The following is a 19823-nucleotide window of genomic DNA, read 5'->3' as shown; positions in this document are numbered from 1 at the left end:
GACAGACCAGTTGAAGACAGAGACTTGGCAGAATTCAAACCCTATACTCACTTCTCCTGTGGGTCAATGGCCACGCCATGCAGTTGTCCCTGGATGGCATCTTGTATGTTGTCAGCAGAATATAGGCCAATTGGAGTGTTATAGGTGGCACTCACTACCTGTCTTTTGCCATCAATGTTTCCTGCAGCAAGAAATGGCTGGGCCTTTCTGTTATGGGACTCTCCAATAGATTTGAATTCCTGCATACAAAAGGGCACAAAAATACTCAAGGCTACAATTCATGCTGAAGCTCATAGGCACCAGCAGCCACATCATGCATCGGATTACCACAAATAACTTTCCTTCATTCTCCTCAACAATGTTCAACTTTTAATTATGCAACAGGAGGAGTACTTTAAACCTGGCTGTATGAAAAACAGCGTTGTCCAAAAACCAGATTTTTTATAGTGTTCCATGCGTTTTAAAATGAGTAAAATGCTTCAATAAAATAACTTACCTGGACAATTCAGCTAGGCCCTGGAAGGTCTAAACTAGTTATTGGCTGTCCACTTCACATAGCACACACTTTCCTGCACTTCAGGTAACCCTTGACCCATCTGACCTGGCTTGACCTCTACTCCCAGCAGCCCAAGCCACCGAACTAAAATCAACCTTGGTTCCAAGGTTCAAGAACAGAAATTGCTGGAAACACTCAGTAGAGAGAAATCAGAGTTAACGTTTCAAGTGACCCTTCCTTACAACTCGACCCAAACGTTAACTCTGATTTCTCTCCACAGATGCTGCCAAATCTGCTGAGCTTTTCCAGCGATTTCTGATTTTGTTTCTGATTTACAGCATTCGCAGTTCTTTCAGCTTTTGTTTGAAAGTTGCTGGAATTAAGGTAATGTATCAGTATCTGTTTCCAAACCATAATTAGCTTACTAAGGATACCATGACAAATAGCTCATGTTAAAAGTAACTTATATGTGCTAAATCTGATCTAAGCCAAAAATAACCTGAATTCAAAACAGGATAATTGTTGTTAGTGACATCAGTTTTTATTTGAAGCATTAAGATGGGATTTTGAGGAAATGATAAAAGGAACTTTACTCATCAGCAATTGTTTCTACACCCTTTGAGTTTCCCATCCCAACTGTGCAATGTTCATTGCATGCCTGTACTTTCATTAATTAGCAATTTGATTAATTAGTGACTGCTGGATTAGTAAAGGTGATAAGGATCATTCAGTTAACTGAGCAGCCAAAGATTTTCCCTTCATAGTGTATGTCAATGCTGCAATCGTTCAAATAGGCTGCTTTAAAGGATGAAAATGTGTTGCTGGAAAAGCGCAGCAGGTCAGGCAGCATCCAAGGAGCAGAAGAATCAACGTTTCGGGCATGAGCCCTTCTTCAGGAATGAGGAAAGTGTGTCCAGCAGGCTAAGATAAAAGGCAGGGAGGAGGGACTTGGGGAAGGGGCGTTGGAAATGCGATAGGTGGAAGGAGGTCAAGGTGAGGGTGATGAGCCGGAGTGGGGGTGGGGGCGGAGAGGTCAGGAAGAAGATTGCAGGTTAGGAAGGCGGTGCTGAGTTCGAGGGATTTGACTGAGACAAGGTGGGGGGAGGGGAAATGAGGAAACTGGAGAAATCTGAGTTCATCCCTTGTGGTTGGATGGTTACTAGGCGGAAGATGAGGCGTTCTTCCTCCAACTGTCGTGTTGCTATGGTCTAGCTATGGAGGAGTCCAAGGACCTGCATGTCCTTGGTGGAGTGGGAGGGGAAGTTAAAGTGTTGAGCCACGGGGTGGTTGGGTTGGTTGGTCCGGGTGTCCCAGAGGTGTTCTCTGAAACGTTCCGCAAGTAGGCGGCCTATCTCCCCAATATAGAGGAGGCCACATTGGGTGCAATGGATGCAATAAATGATTTGTGTGGAGGTGCAGGTGAATTTGGTGGATATGGAAGGATTCTTTGGGGCCTTGGGGGGAAGTAAGGGGGGAGGTGTGGGCGCAAGTTTTGCATTTCTTGCGGTTGCAGGGGAAGATGCCGGGAGTGGAGGTTGGGTTGGTGGGGGGTGTGGACCTGACGAGGGAGTGCCGGGAGTGGAGGTTGGGTTATCTCATCCGCCGTCATTTCCGCCACCTCCAAACGGACCCCACCACCAGGGATATATTTCCCTCCCCTCCCCTATCAGCATTCCGAAAAGACCACTCCCTCTGTGACTCACTCGTCAGGTCCACACACCCCACCAACCCAACCTCCACTCCCGGCACCTTCCCCTGCAACCGCAAGAATTGCAAAACATGCGCCCACACCTCCCCCCTTATTTCCCTCCAAGGCCCCAAGGGATCCTTCCATATCCGCCACAAATTCACCTGCACCTCCACACACATCATTTATTAATGGATGCAATAAATGATGTGTGTGGAGGTGCAGGTGAATTTGTGGCGGATATGGAAGGATCCCTTGGGGCCTTGGAGGGAAATAAGGGGGGAGGTGTGGGCGCATGTTTTGCAATTCTTGCGGTTGCAGGGGAAGGTGCCGGGAGTGGAGGTTGGGTTGGTGGGGTGTGTGGACCTGACGAGTGAGTCACAGAGGGAGTGGTCTTTTCGGAATGCTGATAGGGGAGGGGAGGGAAATATATCCCTGGTGGTGGGGTCCGTTTGGAGGTGGCGGAAATGACGGCGGATGAGATAACCCAACCTCCACTCCCGGCACTCCCTCGTCAGGTCCACACCCCCCACCAACCCAACCTCCACTCCCGGCATCTTCCCCTGCAACCGCAAGAAATGCAAAACTTGCGCCCACACCTCCCCCCTTACTTCCCCCCAAGGCCCCAAAGAATCCTTCCATATCCACCAAATTCACCTGCACCTCCACACACATCATTTATTGCATCCATTGCACCCAATGTGGCCTCCTCTATATTGGGGAGACAGGCCGCCTACTTGCGGAACGTTTCAGAGAACACCTCTGGGATACCCGGACCAACCAACCCAACCATCCCATGGCTCAACACTTCAACTCCCCCTTCTATTCCACTAAGGACATGCAGGTCCTTGGACTCCTCCATCACCAGACCATAGCAACACGACGGTTGGAGGAAGAATGCCTCATCTTCCGCCTGGGAACCCTCCAACTACAAGGGATGAACTCAGATTTCTCCAGTTTCCTCATTTCCTCTCCCCCCACCTTGCCTCAGTCAAATCCCTCGAACTCAGCACCGCCTTCCTAACCTGCAATCTTCTTCCTGACCTCTCCTCCCCCACCCCCACTCCGGCCTATCACCCTCACCTTGACCTCCTTCCACTTATCGCATTTCCAACGCCCCTCCCCCAAGTCCCTCCTCCCTACCTTTTATCTTAGCCTGCTGGACACACTTTCCTCATTCCTGAAGAAGGGCTCATGCCCAAAACATCGATTCTTCTGCTCCTTGGATGCTGCCTGACCTGCTGCGCCTTTCCAGCAACACATTTTCAGCTCTGATCTCCAGCCTCTGCAGTCCTCACTTTCTCCTGCTTTAAAAGATGAAAATGCAATGCTTTTCTGTAATTCGGGAACTAGCTTGTGGGCCTCTTCTGAACTAGTCCCAGTGCTTGAATGCGTTTTGACCAGAACTGGATGCAGAGTCAGGCCAGAACATTGCAAAAATTCAGTGGGAATTCTCACTGATTGTACTTTACTGTTTTGAGAAGACAGTCCAGCACCTTACTTCTAGATACTAGCTCAATACTACTCCTTTCCCAGTCAATTTCATGAGTACCATAAGCTCATTAAAATTATTCATTAAATTTGAGGATTGATATGCATTGCCAGGAATTACTGTAACTAAGGTATAAGTGAATAAGTTAATACAACTGGTGATAAAAGCACAAAGAACATAATAGCACAGGATCAGGCCCTTAAAGCCATCATTATGCTGATGCACGACGTCTTTCAAAATTGAAAACCTTTTGCCTCTATGCAGTCTATATCCCTCTATTCCCTGTCTATTCATATATCTATTAAGATGCCTTTTAAACATTGCTATTGTATCGGCCTCCACTATCTCCTCTGGCAGTGTATTCCAGGTTTATACCACCCTCTGTGGTATAAACCTGGAATACCACCTTGCCTCTCACATCTCTTTTAAAATCCCATTTTTTCTTAAACCTATGTCACCTAATATTTGACATTTCTACCCTGGGAAAAAGACTTTGACTATCCATTCAATCCATGTCTCTCATAATTCTGTAAATTTCTATTAGGTTGCCCCTCATCCTGTCACATTCAAGTGAAAACAAACCAAATTTATTCAATCTCTCCTCATAGCTAATACCCTGCAAACCAGGCTTCATCCTGGTCAGTCATTTCTGTACTCTCTCCAAAATCTCCACATCTTTCTGGTAGTGTGGTGACCAGGATTGCACAAAATATCAGAAATGTGGCCAAACTAAAGTTCTACATAGCTGCAACATGACTTGCCAATATTTATACTCTATGCCTCCAAGCATGCCATATGCTTTCTTGACCACCTTATCCACTTGTGTTGCCACTTTCAGGGAACTCTGGACCTGTGCATCTAGATCCCTCTGTATGTTGATACTACTACGGGTTCTGCTATTTACCGCATACTTCCCTCCTGCTTAAGATCTTCCAAAATGCAGCACCGCACATTTGTCTGGATTAAACTCCATCTGACATTTCTCCCTCCAAGTCACCAGCCTATCCATATCCTGCTGTATCCTCTGGTACCTCCTCACTATCCCCAGCTCCCCAATCTTTGTGTCATCACAAATTTACTAGTCAGGTCAATTATGTTCTCCTCAGAATCATTTATATATTACAAACAACAGGGGTCCTAGCACTGATCCCGGCAGAACACCACTGGTCACAGATGTCCAGTAAGAAAAACACTCTTCTATTGCTATTCTCTGTCTTCTATGACCAAGTCAGTTCTGTATCCATCTCACCAGCTCACCACAGATCATATGTCACTTCGCCTTTGTATCAGCCTACCACGAGGAACCTTATCAAAGGCCTTGCTAAAGTCCATGTCAACAACATCTACTGCCCTGCCCACATCAATCATCTTTGTCATTCCTACAGAGGCAATGTAAACATCTTCACTTCCTACATTTATCTTCTTTATAACCTCACAGTGAAGGGGCATTTGGTGATGAATTGTGAATTGTTTGTGCTGTAACTCTAGATCCCTTGGGAACCGGTTTATTCCAAATATGGCCACACAAATTAATTTGATGCATGAACCTTTTCAGCATTAGTGATGAGACCCATTACAGCATAGATCTAAATTGTAGAGTAAAGAAGACTTTGTTTTCTGATGCTGATACCAGTTTATTGTAAATATGAAGTCCCAACTTGATTTGTTTCTGGGTGTGAAGATCAATGAGATTCCAGAGAGGAAGGGGTTCACTACACTTCAATCTAGAGACAGGGCAGTTGCTGACACCAGACTCACATTGTAAATACAAATGCAATCTCCCTTTTTAACTTCATTAGCTCATTCTCATTCCCTCAGCAGATTGATGAATCATGTGATTTGGGCAGGTATAAATCAGTATAGATTGTTGGCTTAATGCATCAGTTAATCTTTTTCATTCTATGCCTATTTGTGTTCTTATGTGGTGTTTTTATTTTATTACCTACAGCTGCCAGGAATCCTGTAACAGATATGGCCAACTTTCTTAAGCTCAAGAGACAGAAAAGTAATTGTCTAGTGATTTCGAACCATAGGTTTGATTTACAAAATATATATAACCTTCAGGTTTTGGAGCACAATTTTGGCAATCAGCTATCTTAAGATTTTATCAATGGCTTATGAACTATTCTGAACTGTTGCTTTAAGCTTTTGATATGCCTCAATTGTCTGATAAAAAATTCCAGCTTGGCCTGGGTTAGAGGAATACAGGCAGCACCTCTCCAACCACGACAACGGCTGGAGATCCTAAAGATTGTACTTCCACCTGATCCTGACAGAAGCATCGCAGGCACCTCTAATAAAGCTGGACCAAATAATCTGTAACGCCACCAAAGAATTCCTACACCTACCACATCATACCGCGACGGAGTGCTATACGCTAGCAACAGGAACGGCGGTCTAGGCGTCGACTAATAATTTAAACTGCATTTTTTTCAATGCAAGGGGCCTAACAGGGAAGGCAGATGAACTCAGAGCATGTTTAGGAACATGGGACTGGGATATCATAGCAATTACAGAAACATGGCTCAGGGATGGGCAGGACTGGCTGCTGAATGTTCCAGGATACAAATGTTACAGGAAGGATAGAAAGGGAGGCAAGAGAGGAGGGGGAGTGGCATTTTTGATAAGGAATAGCATTACAGCTGTGCGAAGTGAGGATATTCCCGGAAATACATCCAGGGAAGTTATTTGGGTGGAACTGAGAAATAAGAAAGGGATGATCACCTTATTGGGATTGTATCATAGACCCCCCAATAGTTTGAGGGAAATTGAGAAACAAACTTGTAAGGAGATCTCAGCTATCTGTAAGAATAATTGGGTAGTTATGGGAGGGGATTTTAACTTTCCAAACATCGACTGGGACCGCCATAGTGTTAAAGGTGTAGATGGAGAGGAATTTCTTGAGTGTGTACAAGACAATTTTCTGATTCAGTATGTGGATGTACCTACTAGAGAAGGTGCAAAACTTGACCTACTCTTGAGAAATAAGGCAGAGCAGGTGACTGAGGTGTCAGTGGGGGAGCACTTAGGGGCTAGCGACCATAATTCTATTCGTTTTAAAATCGTGATGGAAAAATATAGACCAGATCTAAAAGTTGAAGTTCTAAATTGGAGAAAGACCAATTTTGATGGTATTAGACAAAAACTTTCAAAAGCTAATTGGAGGCAGATGTTCGCAGGTAAAGGGATGGCTGGAAAATGGGAAGCCTTCAGAAATGAGATAACGAGAATCCAGAGAAAGTATGTTCCTGTCAGGGTGAAAGGGAAGGCTGGTAGGTATAGGGAATGCTGGATGACTAAAGAAATTGAAGGTTTGGTTAAGAAAAAGAAGGAAGCATATGTCAGGTACAGACAGGATAGATCCTTAGAAGAGTAGAAAGAAAGTAGGAGTATACTTAAGAGGGAAATCAGGAGGGCAAAACGGGGACACGAGATAGCTTTGGCAAATAGAATTAAGGACAATCCAAAGAGTTTTTACAAATATATTAAGGACAAAAGGGTAACTAGGGAGAGAATAGGGCCCCTCAAAGATCAGCAAGGCAGCCTCTGTGTGGAGCCACAGAAAATGGGGGAGATACGAAATGAATATTTTGCATCAGTATTTACTGTGGAAAAGGATATAGAAGATATAGACTGTAGGAAAATAGATGGTGACATCTTGCAAAATTACAGATTACAGAGGAGGAAGTGCTGGATGTCTTGAAACGGTTAAAGGTGGATAAATCCCCAGGACCTGATCAGGTGTACCCAAGAACTCTGTGGGAAGCTAGAGAAGTGATTGCTGGGCCTTTGCTGAGATATTTGTATCATCGATAGTCACAGGTGAGGTGCCGGAGGACTGGAGGTTGGCAAACGTGGTGCCACTTTATAAGAAGGGCGGTGAAGACAAGCCAGCGAACTGTAGACTGGTGAGCCTGACCTCGGTGGTGGGCAAGTTGAAAGTGGAGTCGCAGGTAGATAGGATAGTGAAGAAGGCGTTTGGTATGCTTTCCTTTATTGGTCAGAGTATTGAGTACAGGAGTTGGGAGGTCATGTTGCAGCTGTACATTGGTTAGGCCACTGTTGGAATATTGCATGCAATTCTGGTCTCCTTCCTATCGGAAAGATGTTTTGAAACTTGAAAGGGTTCAGAAAAGATTTACAAGGATGTTGCCAGGGTTGGAGGATCTGAGCTACAGGGAGAGGCTGAACAGGCTGGGGCTGTTTTCCCTGGAGCGTCAGAGGCTGAGGGGTGACCTTATAGAGGCTTACAAAATTATGAGGGGCATTGATAAGATAAATAGACAAAGTCTTTTCCCTGGGTGGGGGAGTCCAGAACTAGAGGGCATAGTTTTAGGGTGAGAGGGGAAAGATATAAAAGAGACCTAAGGGGCAACTTTTTCATGCACAGGGTGATATGTGTATGGAATGAGCTGCCAGAGGATGTGGTGGAGGCTGGTACAATTGAAACATTTAAGAGGCATTTGGATAGGTATATGAATAGGAAGGGTTTGGAGAGATAAGGGCCGGGCGCTGGCAGGTGGGACTAGATTGGGTTGGGATATCTGGTCGGCATGGACGGGTTGGACCGAAGGGTCTGTTTCCATGCTATACATCTCTGTGACTCTATGACTCTCTGACAGAATTCTCATTTAAAATTTCCACCACTATCCAAACCTCCAACAGAATGGTTTAATATTCTTACAATTAGCCCCCCTTGGGTTTCCTTAACAAAAACATGACACTATTTCAAACACAAAACAAAATTGGGCCTGATTTCACTGGAGCTTAGAAAAATGAGAGGCCATCTCATTTAAATATATATGGTTCTAACAGGGCTGTACAGACTGGAAGTAGGAGTGCTGTTTCGCTATCTGAGGAGTCGTGATAAAGGGATCATAATTTCAGGATACCTGGTGGGCCAACTCAGACTGAGATGATGAGAAATTTCTTCATGCAGAGGTTGGTGAACTGCATGCAATATTCCAACAGTGGCCTAACTGAGCAGATGAATGCATGGCTGAGGAGCTGGTTGAAGGTATGGGAGAAGGATTCACATTCTTTGGATCATTGGAATCTCTTTTGGTGTAGAAGTGACCTGTATAAGAAGGACGGATTGCATCTAATTTTGAAGGGGACTAATATACTGGCAGGGAGATTTGCGAGAGCTGCTCAGGAGGATTTAAACTAGTAAGTGGAGGAGGGTGGGACCCAGGAGATAGTGAGAAAAGAGATCAATCTGAGACTGGTACAGTTGAGAACAGAAGCGATTCAAACAGTCAGGGCAGGCAGGGACAAGGTAGGACTAACAAATTAACCTGCATTTATTTCAATGCAAGGGGCCTAACAGGGAAGGCAGATGAACTCAGGGCATGGTTAGGAACATGGGACTGGGATATCATAACAATTACAGAAACAGGGCTGAGGGATGGACAGGACTGGCAGCTTAATGTTCCAGGATACAAAAGCTACAGGAAGGATAGAAAGGGAGGCAAGAGAGGAGGGGGAGTGGCCTTTTTGATAAAGGATGGCATTACAGCTGTACTGAGGGAGGACATTCCTGGAAATACATCCAGGGAAGTTATTTGGGTGGAACTGAGAAATAAGAAATGGATAATCACCTTATTGGGATTTTATTATAGACCCCCTAATAGTCAGAGGGAAATTGAGAAACAAATGAGTAAGGAGATCTCAGCTATCCGTAAGAATAATAGGGTGGTTATGGAAGGGGATTTTAACTTTCCAAACATAGACTGGGATTGCCATAGTGTTAAGGGTTTACATGGAGAGGAATTTGTTAAGTGTGTACAAGAAAATTTTCTGATTCAGAATGTGGATGTACCAACTAGAGAAGGTACAAAACTTGTCCTACTCTTGGGAAATAAGGCAGGGCAGGTGACTGAGGTGTCAGTGGGGGAGCACTTTGGGGCCAGCGACCATAATTCTATTAGATTTAAAATAGTGATGGAAAAGGACAGACCAGATTTAAAAGTTGAAGTTCTAAATTGGAGAAAGGCCAATTTTGACGGTATTAGGCAAAAACTTTCAAAAGCTGACTGGGAGCAGATATTCGCAGGTAAAGGGACAGCTGGAAAATGGTAAGCCTTCAGAAATGAGATAACGAGAATCCAGAGAAAGTATATTCCTGTCAGGGTGGAAGGGGAGGCTGGTAGGTATAGGGAATGCTGGATGACTAAAGAAATTGAGGGTTTGGTTAAGAAAAAGAAGGAAGCACATGTCGGGTATAGGCAGGATAGATCGAGTGAATCCTTAGAAGAGTATAAAAGCAGTAGGAGTATACTTAAGAGGGAAATCAGGAGGGCAAAAAGGGGACATGAAATAGCTTTGGCAAATAGAATTAAGGAGAATCCAAAGGGTTTTTACAAATACATGAAGGACAAAAGGGTAACTAGGGAGAGGATAGGGCTTTTGCCCGAAAGAACGATTTTCCTGCTCCTCAGATGCTGCGTGACCTGCTGTGCTTTTCCAGCACCACTCTGATCTAAACCCCTCAGAGATTAGCAAGGCAGCCTTGTGTGGAGCCCACACAAAATGGGGAAGTGCTGGATGTCTAGAAACGCATGAAGGTGGATAAATCCCCAGGACCTGATCTGGTGTACTCTAGAACTCTGTGGGAAGCTGGAGAAGTGATTGCTGGGCATCTTGCTGAGATATTTGTATCATCGATAGTCACAGGTGAGGTGCCGGGGGACAGGAGGTTGGCTAACATGGTGCCTCTGTTTAAGAAGGGTGGTCAGGACAAGCCAGGGAACTATAGACTAGTGGGCCTAATAAGTTGTGGGCATGTTGTTGGAGGGAATCCTGAGGGACAGGATGTACATGTATTTGGAAGGGCAAGGGCTGATTAGGGATCATCAACGTGGCTTTGTGTGTGGGAAGTCATGTCTCACAAACTTGATTGAGATTTTTGAAGGAGTAACAAAGAGGATTGATGAGGGCAGAGCGGTAGATGTGATCTACATGGACTTCAGTAAGGCATTCGACAAGGTTCCCCATGGGACACTGTTGAGCAAGGTTAGATCTCACAGAAAACAGGGAAAACTAGCCATTTTGATACAGAAGTTGCAAAAAGGTAGAAGACAGAGGGTGGTGGTGAAGGGATGTTTTTCAGGAGAAAGTGAGGTCTGCAGATGCTGGAGATCAGAGCTGAAAAATGTGTTGCTGGAAAAGCGCAGCAGGTCAGGCAGCATCCAAGGAGCAGGAGAATTGACGTTTCAGGCATAAGCTCTTCTTCAGGAATGAAGAAGGTGTGCCAAGCAAGCTAAGATAAAGGGTAGGGAGTAGGGACTTAGGGGAGGGGCATTGGGAATGCGATAGGTGGAAGGAGGTTAAGGAGAAGGTGATAGGCCGGAGAGGGGGTGGAGGCGGAGAGGTCGGGAAGAAGATTGCAGGTCAAGAAGGCGGTGCTGAGTCCAAGGGTTGGGACTGAGAAAAGGTGGGGGGAGGGGAAATGAGGAAGCTGGAGAAATCAGCATTCATCCCTTGCGGTTGGAGGATTCCTAGGGGGAAGATGAGGCGCTCTTCCTCCAGGCGTCGTGTTGCCATGGTCTGGTGATGGAGGAGGCCAAGGACCTGCATGTCCTTGGTGGAGTGGAAGGGGGAGTTAAAGTGTTCAGCCATGGGGGGGTTGGGTTGGTTGGTGCGGGTGTCCCAGAGGTGTTCTCTGAAACGTTCCGCAAGTAGGTGGCCTGTCTCCCCAATGTATAGGAGGCCACATCAGGTGCAGCGGATGCAGTAAATGATGTGTGTGGAGGTGCAGGTGAGTTTGTGACGGATATGGAAGGATCCCTTGGGGCCTTGGAGGGAAGTGAGGGGGGAGGTGTGGACGCAAGTTTTGCATTTCTTGTGGTTGCAGGGGAAGGTGCCGGGAGTGGAGGTTGGGTTGGGTTCCACTGACACCCTCCTTCGACTGACTAAACTGATCCTCATTCCAATCTCTTTCCAATCCTCCCACTTCCTCCAAACCAAAGGAGTAGCCATGGGCACCCGCATGGGCCCCAGCTATGCCTGCCTCTTCGTGGGATATGTGGAACAGTCCATCTTCCGCAGCTACACTGGCACCACCCCCCACCTTTTCCTCCGCTACATCGATGACTGTATCGTCGCTACCTTGTGCTCCCACAAGGAGGTTGAACAGTTCATCCACTTTACTAACACCTTCCACCCCAACCTCAAATTTACCTAGACCGTCTCAGACTCCTCCCTCCCCTTCCTAGACCTCTCCATTTCTATCTCGGGCGGCCGACTCAACACGGACCTTTAGTATAAACCGACCAACTCCCACAGCTACCTAGATTACACCTCCTCTCACGCTGCCCACTGTAAAAACGCCATCCCATATTCCCAATTCCTTCGCCTCCACCACATCTGGTCCCAGGAGGACCAATTCTAATACCGAACAACCCAGATGGCCTCCTTCTTCAAAGACCGCAGTTTCCCCTCAGACTTTTTTGACGATGCTCTCCACCGTATCGCCTCCACTTCCCGCTCCTCTGCCCTTGAACCCCGCCCCTCCAATCGCCACCAGGACAGAACCCCACTGGTCCTGACCTACCACCCCACCAACCTCCAGATACATCGTATCATCCTTCGTCATTTCCGCCACTTCCAAACAGACCCCACCACCAAGGATATATTTCCCTCCCCTCCCCTATCAGCATTCCGGAAAGACCACTCCCTCCGCGACTCCCTCATCAGGTCCACACCCCACACCAACCCAACCTCCACTCCCGGCACCTGCCCCTGCAACCACAAGAAATGCAAAACTTGCGCCCATACCTCCCCCCTCACTTCCCTCCAAGGCCCCAAGGGATCCTTCCATATCCATCAGAAATTCACCTGCACCTCCACACACATCATTTACTGCATCCGCTGCACCTGATGTGGCCTCCTATACATTGGGGAGACAGGCCACCTACTTGCGGAACGTTTCAGAGAACCCCTCTGGGACACCCGCACCAACCAACCCAACTGCCCCGTGGCTGAACACTTTAACTCCCCCTTCCACTCCACCAAGGACATGCAGGTCCTTGGCCTCCTCCATCACCAGACCATGGCAACATGATGCCTGGAGGAAGAGCGCCTCATCTTCCGCCTAGGAATCCTCCAACCGCAAGGGATGAATGCTGATTTCTCCAGCTTCCTCATTTCCCCTCCCCCCACCTTTTCTCAGTCCCAACCCTTGGACTCAGCACCGCCTTCTTGACCTGCAATCTTCTTCCCGACCTCTCCGCCCCCACCCCCTCTCCGGCCTATCACCCTCACCTTAACCTCCTTCCACCTATCGCATTCCCACTGCCCCTCCCCTAAGTCCCTCCTCCCTACCTTTTATCTTAGCTTGCTTGGCACACCTTCCTCATTCCCGAAGAAGACCTTATGCCTGAAACGTCAATTCTCCTGCTCCTTGGATGCTGCCTGACAGCTGCGCTTTTCCAGCAACACATTTTTCAGCTCTGATCCCCAGCATCTGCAGTCCTCACTTTCTCCTGCTGAATATGTATATACATCATTGTACATGGCAGGAAGAGTTACACCCAAAATGTTAAAAATCACACAACACCAGGTTATAGTCCAACAGGCTTAATTGGAAGCACACTAGCTTTCAGAGCGCTGCTCCTTCATCAGGTGGTTGTCAACTAACAGATTGAAAGAGCAGTTAAGAAAGTATTCATACTCTATTAATAGGGGTACAGAGCAACAAGGTTGTTGAATCTAGTTCTGGACTGTATGTTAGGAAGGATATGAATGTACTGAAGAAAGAGCAGAAAAGCTTTGTGAGTGTTTCCAGGATGAGGAATTTTCATTTATGAAGATAGATTTGAAAAGCTGGGACTATTTCCCCTTAGAGATGAGAAGGCTGAGAGATCTGATTGATGTATTTGTTGGACTGTCAAAGGAAGCCCTCACAAACATGGGGAGAACACATAGTTATCAGAGAATGACAATCAAACCCAGGCCTCTGGTGCTGTGAGGCAACAGTGCTAACCACTGAGCCATTGCACCATCCTGCAGCATTTCCAGCATTTTTGGTTTTGATCCTCTAAATGACTAATCCAGTCGGATAATCATTATTCTACTGAATGCATTGTAACAGCAGGAACTTTTTGCATTCCTTGTTGGAAATGTAAATTTAGCTTGAATTCCAGCAACTTCCTCAGTGTTGCATGAGTCTTAATGTGCACCCAAATTCTAGCCGCACCTCTCCAAATGGTGTGGAATTTGAATTCTAAAGTGGTTGAAAAGCAAAAGTCAAAAAGCGAGGGATGAGTTAACTTAAAATGTTCCAAAGGAAGCTATCACTGGGGCATATGTAGACATTGTAGGTGTTATTAGCAGGACCAACATGGACCTGATGTTTTTCTGAAGATGTATTATGACCAGAAACTCTGTTTCTCCCTCTACAAATGCTGTCTCACTTGCTGAGTATTACCAGCATTTTCTGTTTTTCTTTCAGTCTTTCAGCATCTGCTGCATTTTGCTTATTTTGAAATCAGAGAAACTTTTACTGAGGGATCCCACTGTTCCATATTTTCCAACCATCTTTGGCAATAGCTTGTTCAAATTAAATTAGCTGTGATTATGAGCCAAGGATCTGAATAATTAATATTGCAACATTAATATTGACACAGCCTTAGAATTAGAGGGGGTAAATTCAGAACAGAAATGCTGAGACATTTCTTCAGCCAGAGAGTGGTGGGCCTGTGGAATTCATTGCCGTGGAGTGCAGTGGAGGCTGGGATGCTAAATGTCTTCAAGGCAGAGATTGATAAATTCTTGATGTCACAAGGAATTAAGGGCTACGGGGAGAATGCGGGTAAGTGGAGTTGAAATGCCCATCAGCCATGATTGAATGAGGAGTGGACTCGATGGGCCGAATGGCCTTACTTCCACTCCTATGTCTTATGGTCTTATTTCAAACAACTGAGAATGCCTTGGCCAATATCACAGATTTGTTTCTTTAAAGTTTTGCAGACTTCAAGAAGATATATTTGCCCACTGGTCAATTCCATGCAAATCTATCACTTAACAATTTGTCTGTTGCTTGTGTGTATAAGTGTAATTTATTTTCTAAATCTCTCTGGAATTCTTAGGTTTGGAATCTGCAAGGCTTTCAACATAGCGGCAACAGTGGAAGCAGGCAACCCGAGACAGCGGGCAGTGAGAATGGAATCAGGCAGCCAGGACAACCAGTGGGAACAGCAACAGGCTGCAAGGCAGTGAGAGCAGGGGTGGGTAGCCTGGAGTGGTCAGTGCTGTGAGGGGGAATGGGCAGCCCAGAGTGATCAGTGGTGTGAGTGGGAGCAGGCAGCTCAGAGTGGTCAGTGGTGTGAGTGGGAACAGATCAGACCAGAGTGGTCAGTGGTGTGAGTGGGAGCGGGCAGCCCAGAGTGGTCAGTGGTGTAAGCAGGAGTGGGCAGCCTAGAGTGGTCAGTTGTGTGAGTGGGAGTGGGCAGCCCAGAGTGGTCAGTGGTGTGAGTGGGAGCGGGCAGCCCAGAGTGGTCAGTGGTGTGAGCGGGATCGGGCAGCCCAGAGTGGTCAGTGGTGTGAGCAGGAGTGGGCAGCCCATAGTGGTCAGTGGTGTGAGTGGGTGTGGGCAGCCCAGGGTGATCAACGGGAGTGGGCAGTGCAAGGCAGCAGCCTCGGGTGAGGTCAAGCCTGGAGCAGGGGAGGGTTCCAGACCTTAAGAGGAATGCGAGCCCAGCATGACCTGTGTTAACTGTGTTTTTTTTTGTTTTTTCACTTTTTAGTAAGAAGGACTGTTTAACATTTTGACTTAGTTTTCTTTATCTTTGTACCTAAGATTCCTACCTAGGTACCTTTTGTATCCAAGATGGCACCATGAGGGGCAACTTGTAAACTTTTCACTCTACTCATGTGAGCACATGTAACAAGAAACCTAATTCAATTCAATACATTTTTTTTGTATCTTCTGTGTTTTTGGCGTAATTCCTAGCCCATCATGCCACACTGGGCATAGACAGCAAGGGAATAAAGGAAATGACATGAGTATGAGGAAATGACAAATGGGCAGCATGGTGATTCAGTGGTTAGCACTGCTGCCTCACAGCACCAGGGACCCAGGTTTGATTCCAGCCTTGGATGACTGTATGTGTGGAGTTTGCACATTCTCCCCGTGTCTGTGTGGGTTTCCTCCCACAGTCCAAAGATGTGCAGGTCAGGTGAATTGGCCATGCTAAATTGCCCATAGTGTTAGGTGCATTAGTCAGAGGAAAATGGGCCTGGGTGGGTTACTTTTCAGAGGGTCAGTATGGACATGTTGGGCCAAAGGGCCTGTTTCCACACTGTAGGGAAGCTAATCTATTGAGGAGAGATATTCATTGAAAAGCTGGTCTTTTGGAAGGTTTGTGAAGAGGTGAGAGAGAAGTTGTGATTCAAAAAGACTTGAGGGAGGGAATTACAGAATATGAGAGCTTACCAAATATATCAAAGAAACAGAGTTGGAAAACTGTTAGAAGTAATCAGCTGGTTCTATAGCATTCTGGGCCTGGAAGTTAAGGTAGGCAGAAGCTAACATTCTCTGAGGTTGGCTGCCAGTTTTGGGGCCCCATCCATGCCCTTTTCTCAGAGGTGCAAATGGAGGGTGCCAGGGATATGTGCCTGCGCACAGCGGGTGCTCAATCACACTCACTAAGAGCCAGTTGAGGCCAATTAATAGAGGCCAACTCGGATTTTCCAGTCACCTCCTGGTTTCTGCAGGAAGTGGGGCCAGCCCTCTGCTCTGAGAGACATGCCTGGGTAAGAGAATGACAGAACGTCCAGCAGAGGGGTTCCATCCCCCAACCCCCACCATCAGGAAAACAAGTTTTTTGATTTCATATTTGAAAATGGTGGAGTGGGTGTCCCTCCATCTTGAAGCACCCTCTCTCTGACTGACCTTTTATTGCATGTGGGAAGCTCACTGGAAACTATCGGGCCTCCTTTTATATAATGGGACACTAATCAAATTATTCATAGTTTAAAATAGATGTTTGAATATCCAGGCCCCAATTCTGGTCTAGAAGCTTTGCTTGGCCTCCCTTAAGCTCCTGACGAGAAAGCGAGACATGGTCGGAAAGGACATCTCATTGTCAACTACATGTTAAATCCCATGGTTTCCTGATGTAGAGAGTGACCCCCAGACATGCTTAGCTCTCAGCTGATAACCATGTTCAAGTCAGGTACACATAGAAACTCTGGAGTCAATCTCAGAAAAATGCATAATTAAAATGCATCAGAATTATTTTATTTGTAATTCACTTGTAACTGACGCCTGTGCAATCATCGACAGAACTTTCTCTTGTTACTAGTGCTCTCCCTCAGTTCTGTGTCAACTAACCTACCATTGTTCATGATGGGTTACCGTCAAGGGTAGAAAAGGGAACCGGCAGGCAGTGTAGGGACTTCCTGTGGTGGATCCCCTCAACAACAAGTATACCGTTTTGGATAATGTTGGTGGAGGGAGTGACCTACCAGGGGTAAGGAAAGGGGCACAAAGTCTGTCCCCAGTGCTCAGAAGGGAAGGGGAAGGGGAAGAGGAGCAGAGCATTAGTCACTGGGGACTCCGTAGTTAGCAGGACAGATAGGAGGATTTATGTGGAACGAGAGAGACTCATGATTGGTTTGTTGCTTCCCAGGTGCCAGGGTTTGTGATGTCTTTATTCATGCTTTCGGGATTCTTGAGGGGGAGGGGGAGCAGCCCTAAGTCATGGTCCACATAGGCACCGATGACATAGGTAGAAAGAAATGTGGGGATCTCAGGCTGCAGAGATGGTGCAGGAGGGAGGGTTTTGGATTCTTGGATAATTGGAGCTCTTAGATTAGATTCCCTACAGTGTGGAAACAGGCTCTTCAGCCCAACAAGTCCAAACCGACCCACCGAAGCGTAACCCACCCAGACCAATTCCCCTACATTTACCCCTTCACCTAACACTACGGGCAATTTAGCTTGGCCAATTCACCTGACCTGCACATTTTTGGATTGTGGGAGGAAACCGGAGCACCCGGAGGAAACCCACGCAGACACAGGGAGAATGAGGCGGGAATTGAACCCGGGTCTCCAGCACTATGAGGCAGCAGTGCTAACCACTGTGCCGCCCACAAGTTACCTTTCTGGGGAAGGTAGGATCTCCACAAACAGGATGATCTTCACCTCAGCCAGAGAGGTATGACTATCCTGGGGGGGAAATTTGCTAATGCTCTTTGGGGGGTGTTTAAACTAATGCAGCAGGGGGATGGGAATCTGAATTGTAGCTCCAGTGTACAGGAGGTTGAAGACAGTGAGGTCAGGGATAGGTTTACAAGGTCACGACAGGGCACCAGCAATCAGGTTGTTGGTTTGAAATGATTTTACTTCAATACCAGGAGCATCCAGAATAAGGTGGACAAACTTGCAGCATGGGTTGGTACCTGGGATGGTACCTGGGATTTCAATGTTGTGGCCATTTCAGAGTCATGGCTGGAGGAGGGACAGGAATAGTTGTTGCAGATTTCAGGACTTAGATGTTTCAACAAGGACAAAGATGATAAAAGAAGGGGTGGCGGGGGGGGGGCGTGTTGCATTGTTAATCAAGTGTATTATTACAGCAGCTGATAGCATGTTTGAGGACTCATCCAATGAAGTAGTTTGGACTGAAGGTTAGAAACAGGAAAGGAGAGGTCACCCTGTTGGGAGTTTTCTATCGGCCTCCGAATTGTTTCGGGGATGTAGAGGAAAAGATAGTAAAGATGATTCTCGATAGGAGCGACAGTAACAGGGTAGTTGATGCGGCGGACATTATCTGCCCCAATATTGACTGGGAATATTATAGTTCAAGTAATTTAGATAGATCAGTTTTTGTTCAATGTGTGCAGGATGGTTTTCTGACATAGTATGTAGACAGGGCAACAAGGGGCGATGCCATATTGGATTCGGTACTGGGGAATGAACCCAGCCAGGTGTTAGATTTGGAGGTAAGTGGCGATAGTGACCATAATTTGGTTATGTTTACAGTAGCAATGGGCAGGGATAGTTATATACCACAGGGAAAGAGGTATAACTGGGGTAAAGGCAATTATGATGCAATTAGGCAAATTTAGGATGCATAGGATGGGGAAGGAAACTGCAGGGGATAGACACCCTTGAAATGTGGAGCTCATTCAAGGAACAGATACTGCAGGTCCTTGATAAGTATATATCTGTCAGGCAGGGAGGTAATTGCCGGGAGAGGGAGCCATGGTTTACTAAAGAAATTGAAGCTCTTGTCAATAGACAATAGACAATAGATAATAGGTGCAGGAGGAGGTCATTCTGCCCTTCGAGCCTGCACCACCATTCAATATGATCATGGCTGATCATCCTTAATCAGTATCCTGTTCCTGCCTTATCTCCATAACCCTTGATTCCACTATCCTTGAGAGCTCTATCCAACTCTTTCTTAAATAAATCCAGAGATTGGGCCTCCACTGCCCTCTGGGGCAGAGCATTCCACACAGCCACCACTCTCTGAGTGAAGAAGTTTCTCCTCATCTCTGTCCTAAATGGTCTACCCCATATTTTTGAGCTGTGTCCTCTGGTTTGGCACTCACCCATCAGCAGAAACATGTTTCCTGCCTCCAGAGTGTCCAATCCTTTAATAATCTTATATGTCTCAATCAGATCCCCTCTCAGTCTTCTAAACTCAAGGGTATACAAGCCCAGTCGCTCCAGTCTTTCAGTGTAAGGTAGTCCTGCCATTCCAGGAATTGACCTCGTGAACCTACGCTGCACTCCCTCAATAGCCAGAATGTCTTTCAACAAATTTGGAGACCAGAACTGCACACAATACTCCAAGTGTGGTCTCACCAGGGCCCTGTACAGCTGCAGAAGAACCTCTTTGCTTTATGCTCAATCCCTCTTGTTATGAAGGGCAGCATGCTATTAGCCTTCTTCACTACCTGCTGTACCTGCATGCTTACCTTCATTGACCGGTGTACAAGAACACCCAGATCTCTTTGTACTGCCCCTTTACCTAAATTGATTCCATTTAGGTAGTAATCTGCCTTCCTGTTCTTGCCACCAAAGTGGATAACCATACATTTATCCACATTAAACTGCATCTGCCATGCATCTGACCACTCACTTAACCTGTCCAGGTCACCCAGTAATCTCCTAACATCCTCCTCACATTTCA

The 19823-nt window shown here is 46.4% G+C and overlaps 1 protein-coding gene across 2 annotated transcripts in view; it reads right to left on the bottom strand.

Annotated features, from left to right (window-relative positions):
• pdlim3b (PDZ and LIM domain 3b) overlaps positions 1–19823 on the bottom strand; it is a 107894-nt gene that overhangs the window by 21013 nt on the left and 67058 nt on the right. The window contains exon 4 of one of the 2 annotated variants that reach the window (XM_043705997.2): positions 52–239. The exons of the other annotated variant lie outside the window; for it this stretch is intronic. Coding sequence (XP_043561932.1) covers positions 52–239 — 188 coding nt within the window. The remainder of the gene's footprint in view (positions 1–51; positions 240–19823) is intronic. 2 annotated transcript variants of the gene reach the window in all.

Source organism: Chiloscyllium plagiosum, unplaced genomic scaffold (genome assembly GCF_037043375.1).
Source record: "Chiloscyllium plagiosum isolate Xiang-an unplaced genomic scaffold, Cpla_swu_hap1 HiC_scaffold_2, whole genome shotgun sequence".
In the NCBI taxonomy this organism is placed as follows: domain Eukaryota; kingdom Metazoa; phylum Chordata; class Chondrichthyes; order Orectolobiformes; family Hemiscylliidae; genus Chiloscyllium; species Chiloscyllium plagiosum.
This window is presented reverse-complemented; position numbering and strand designations above follow the sequence as displayed.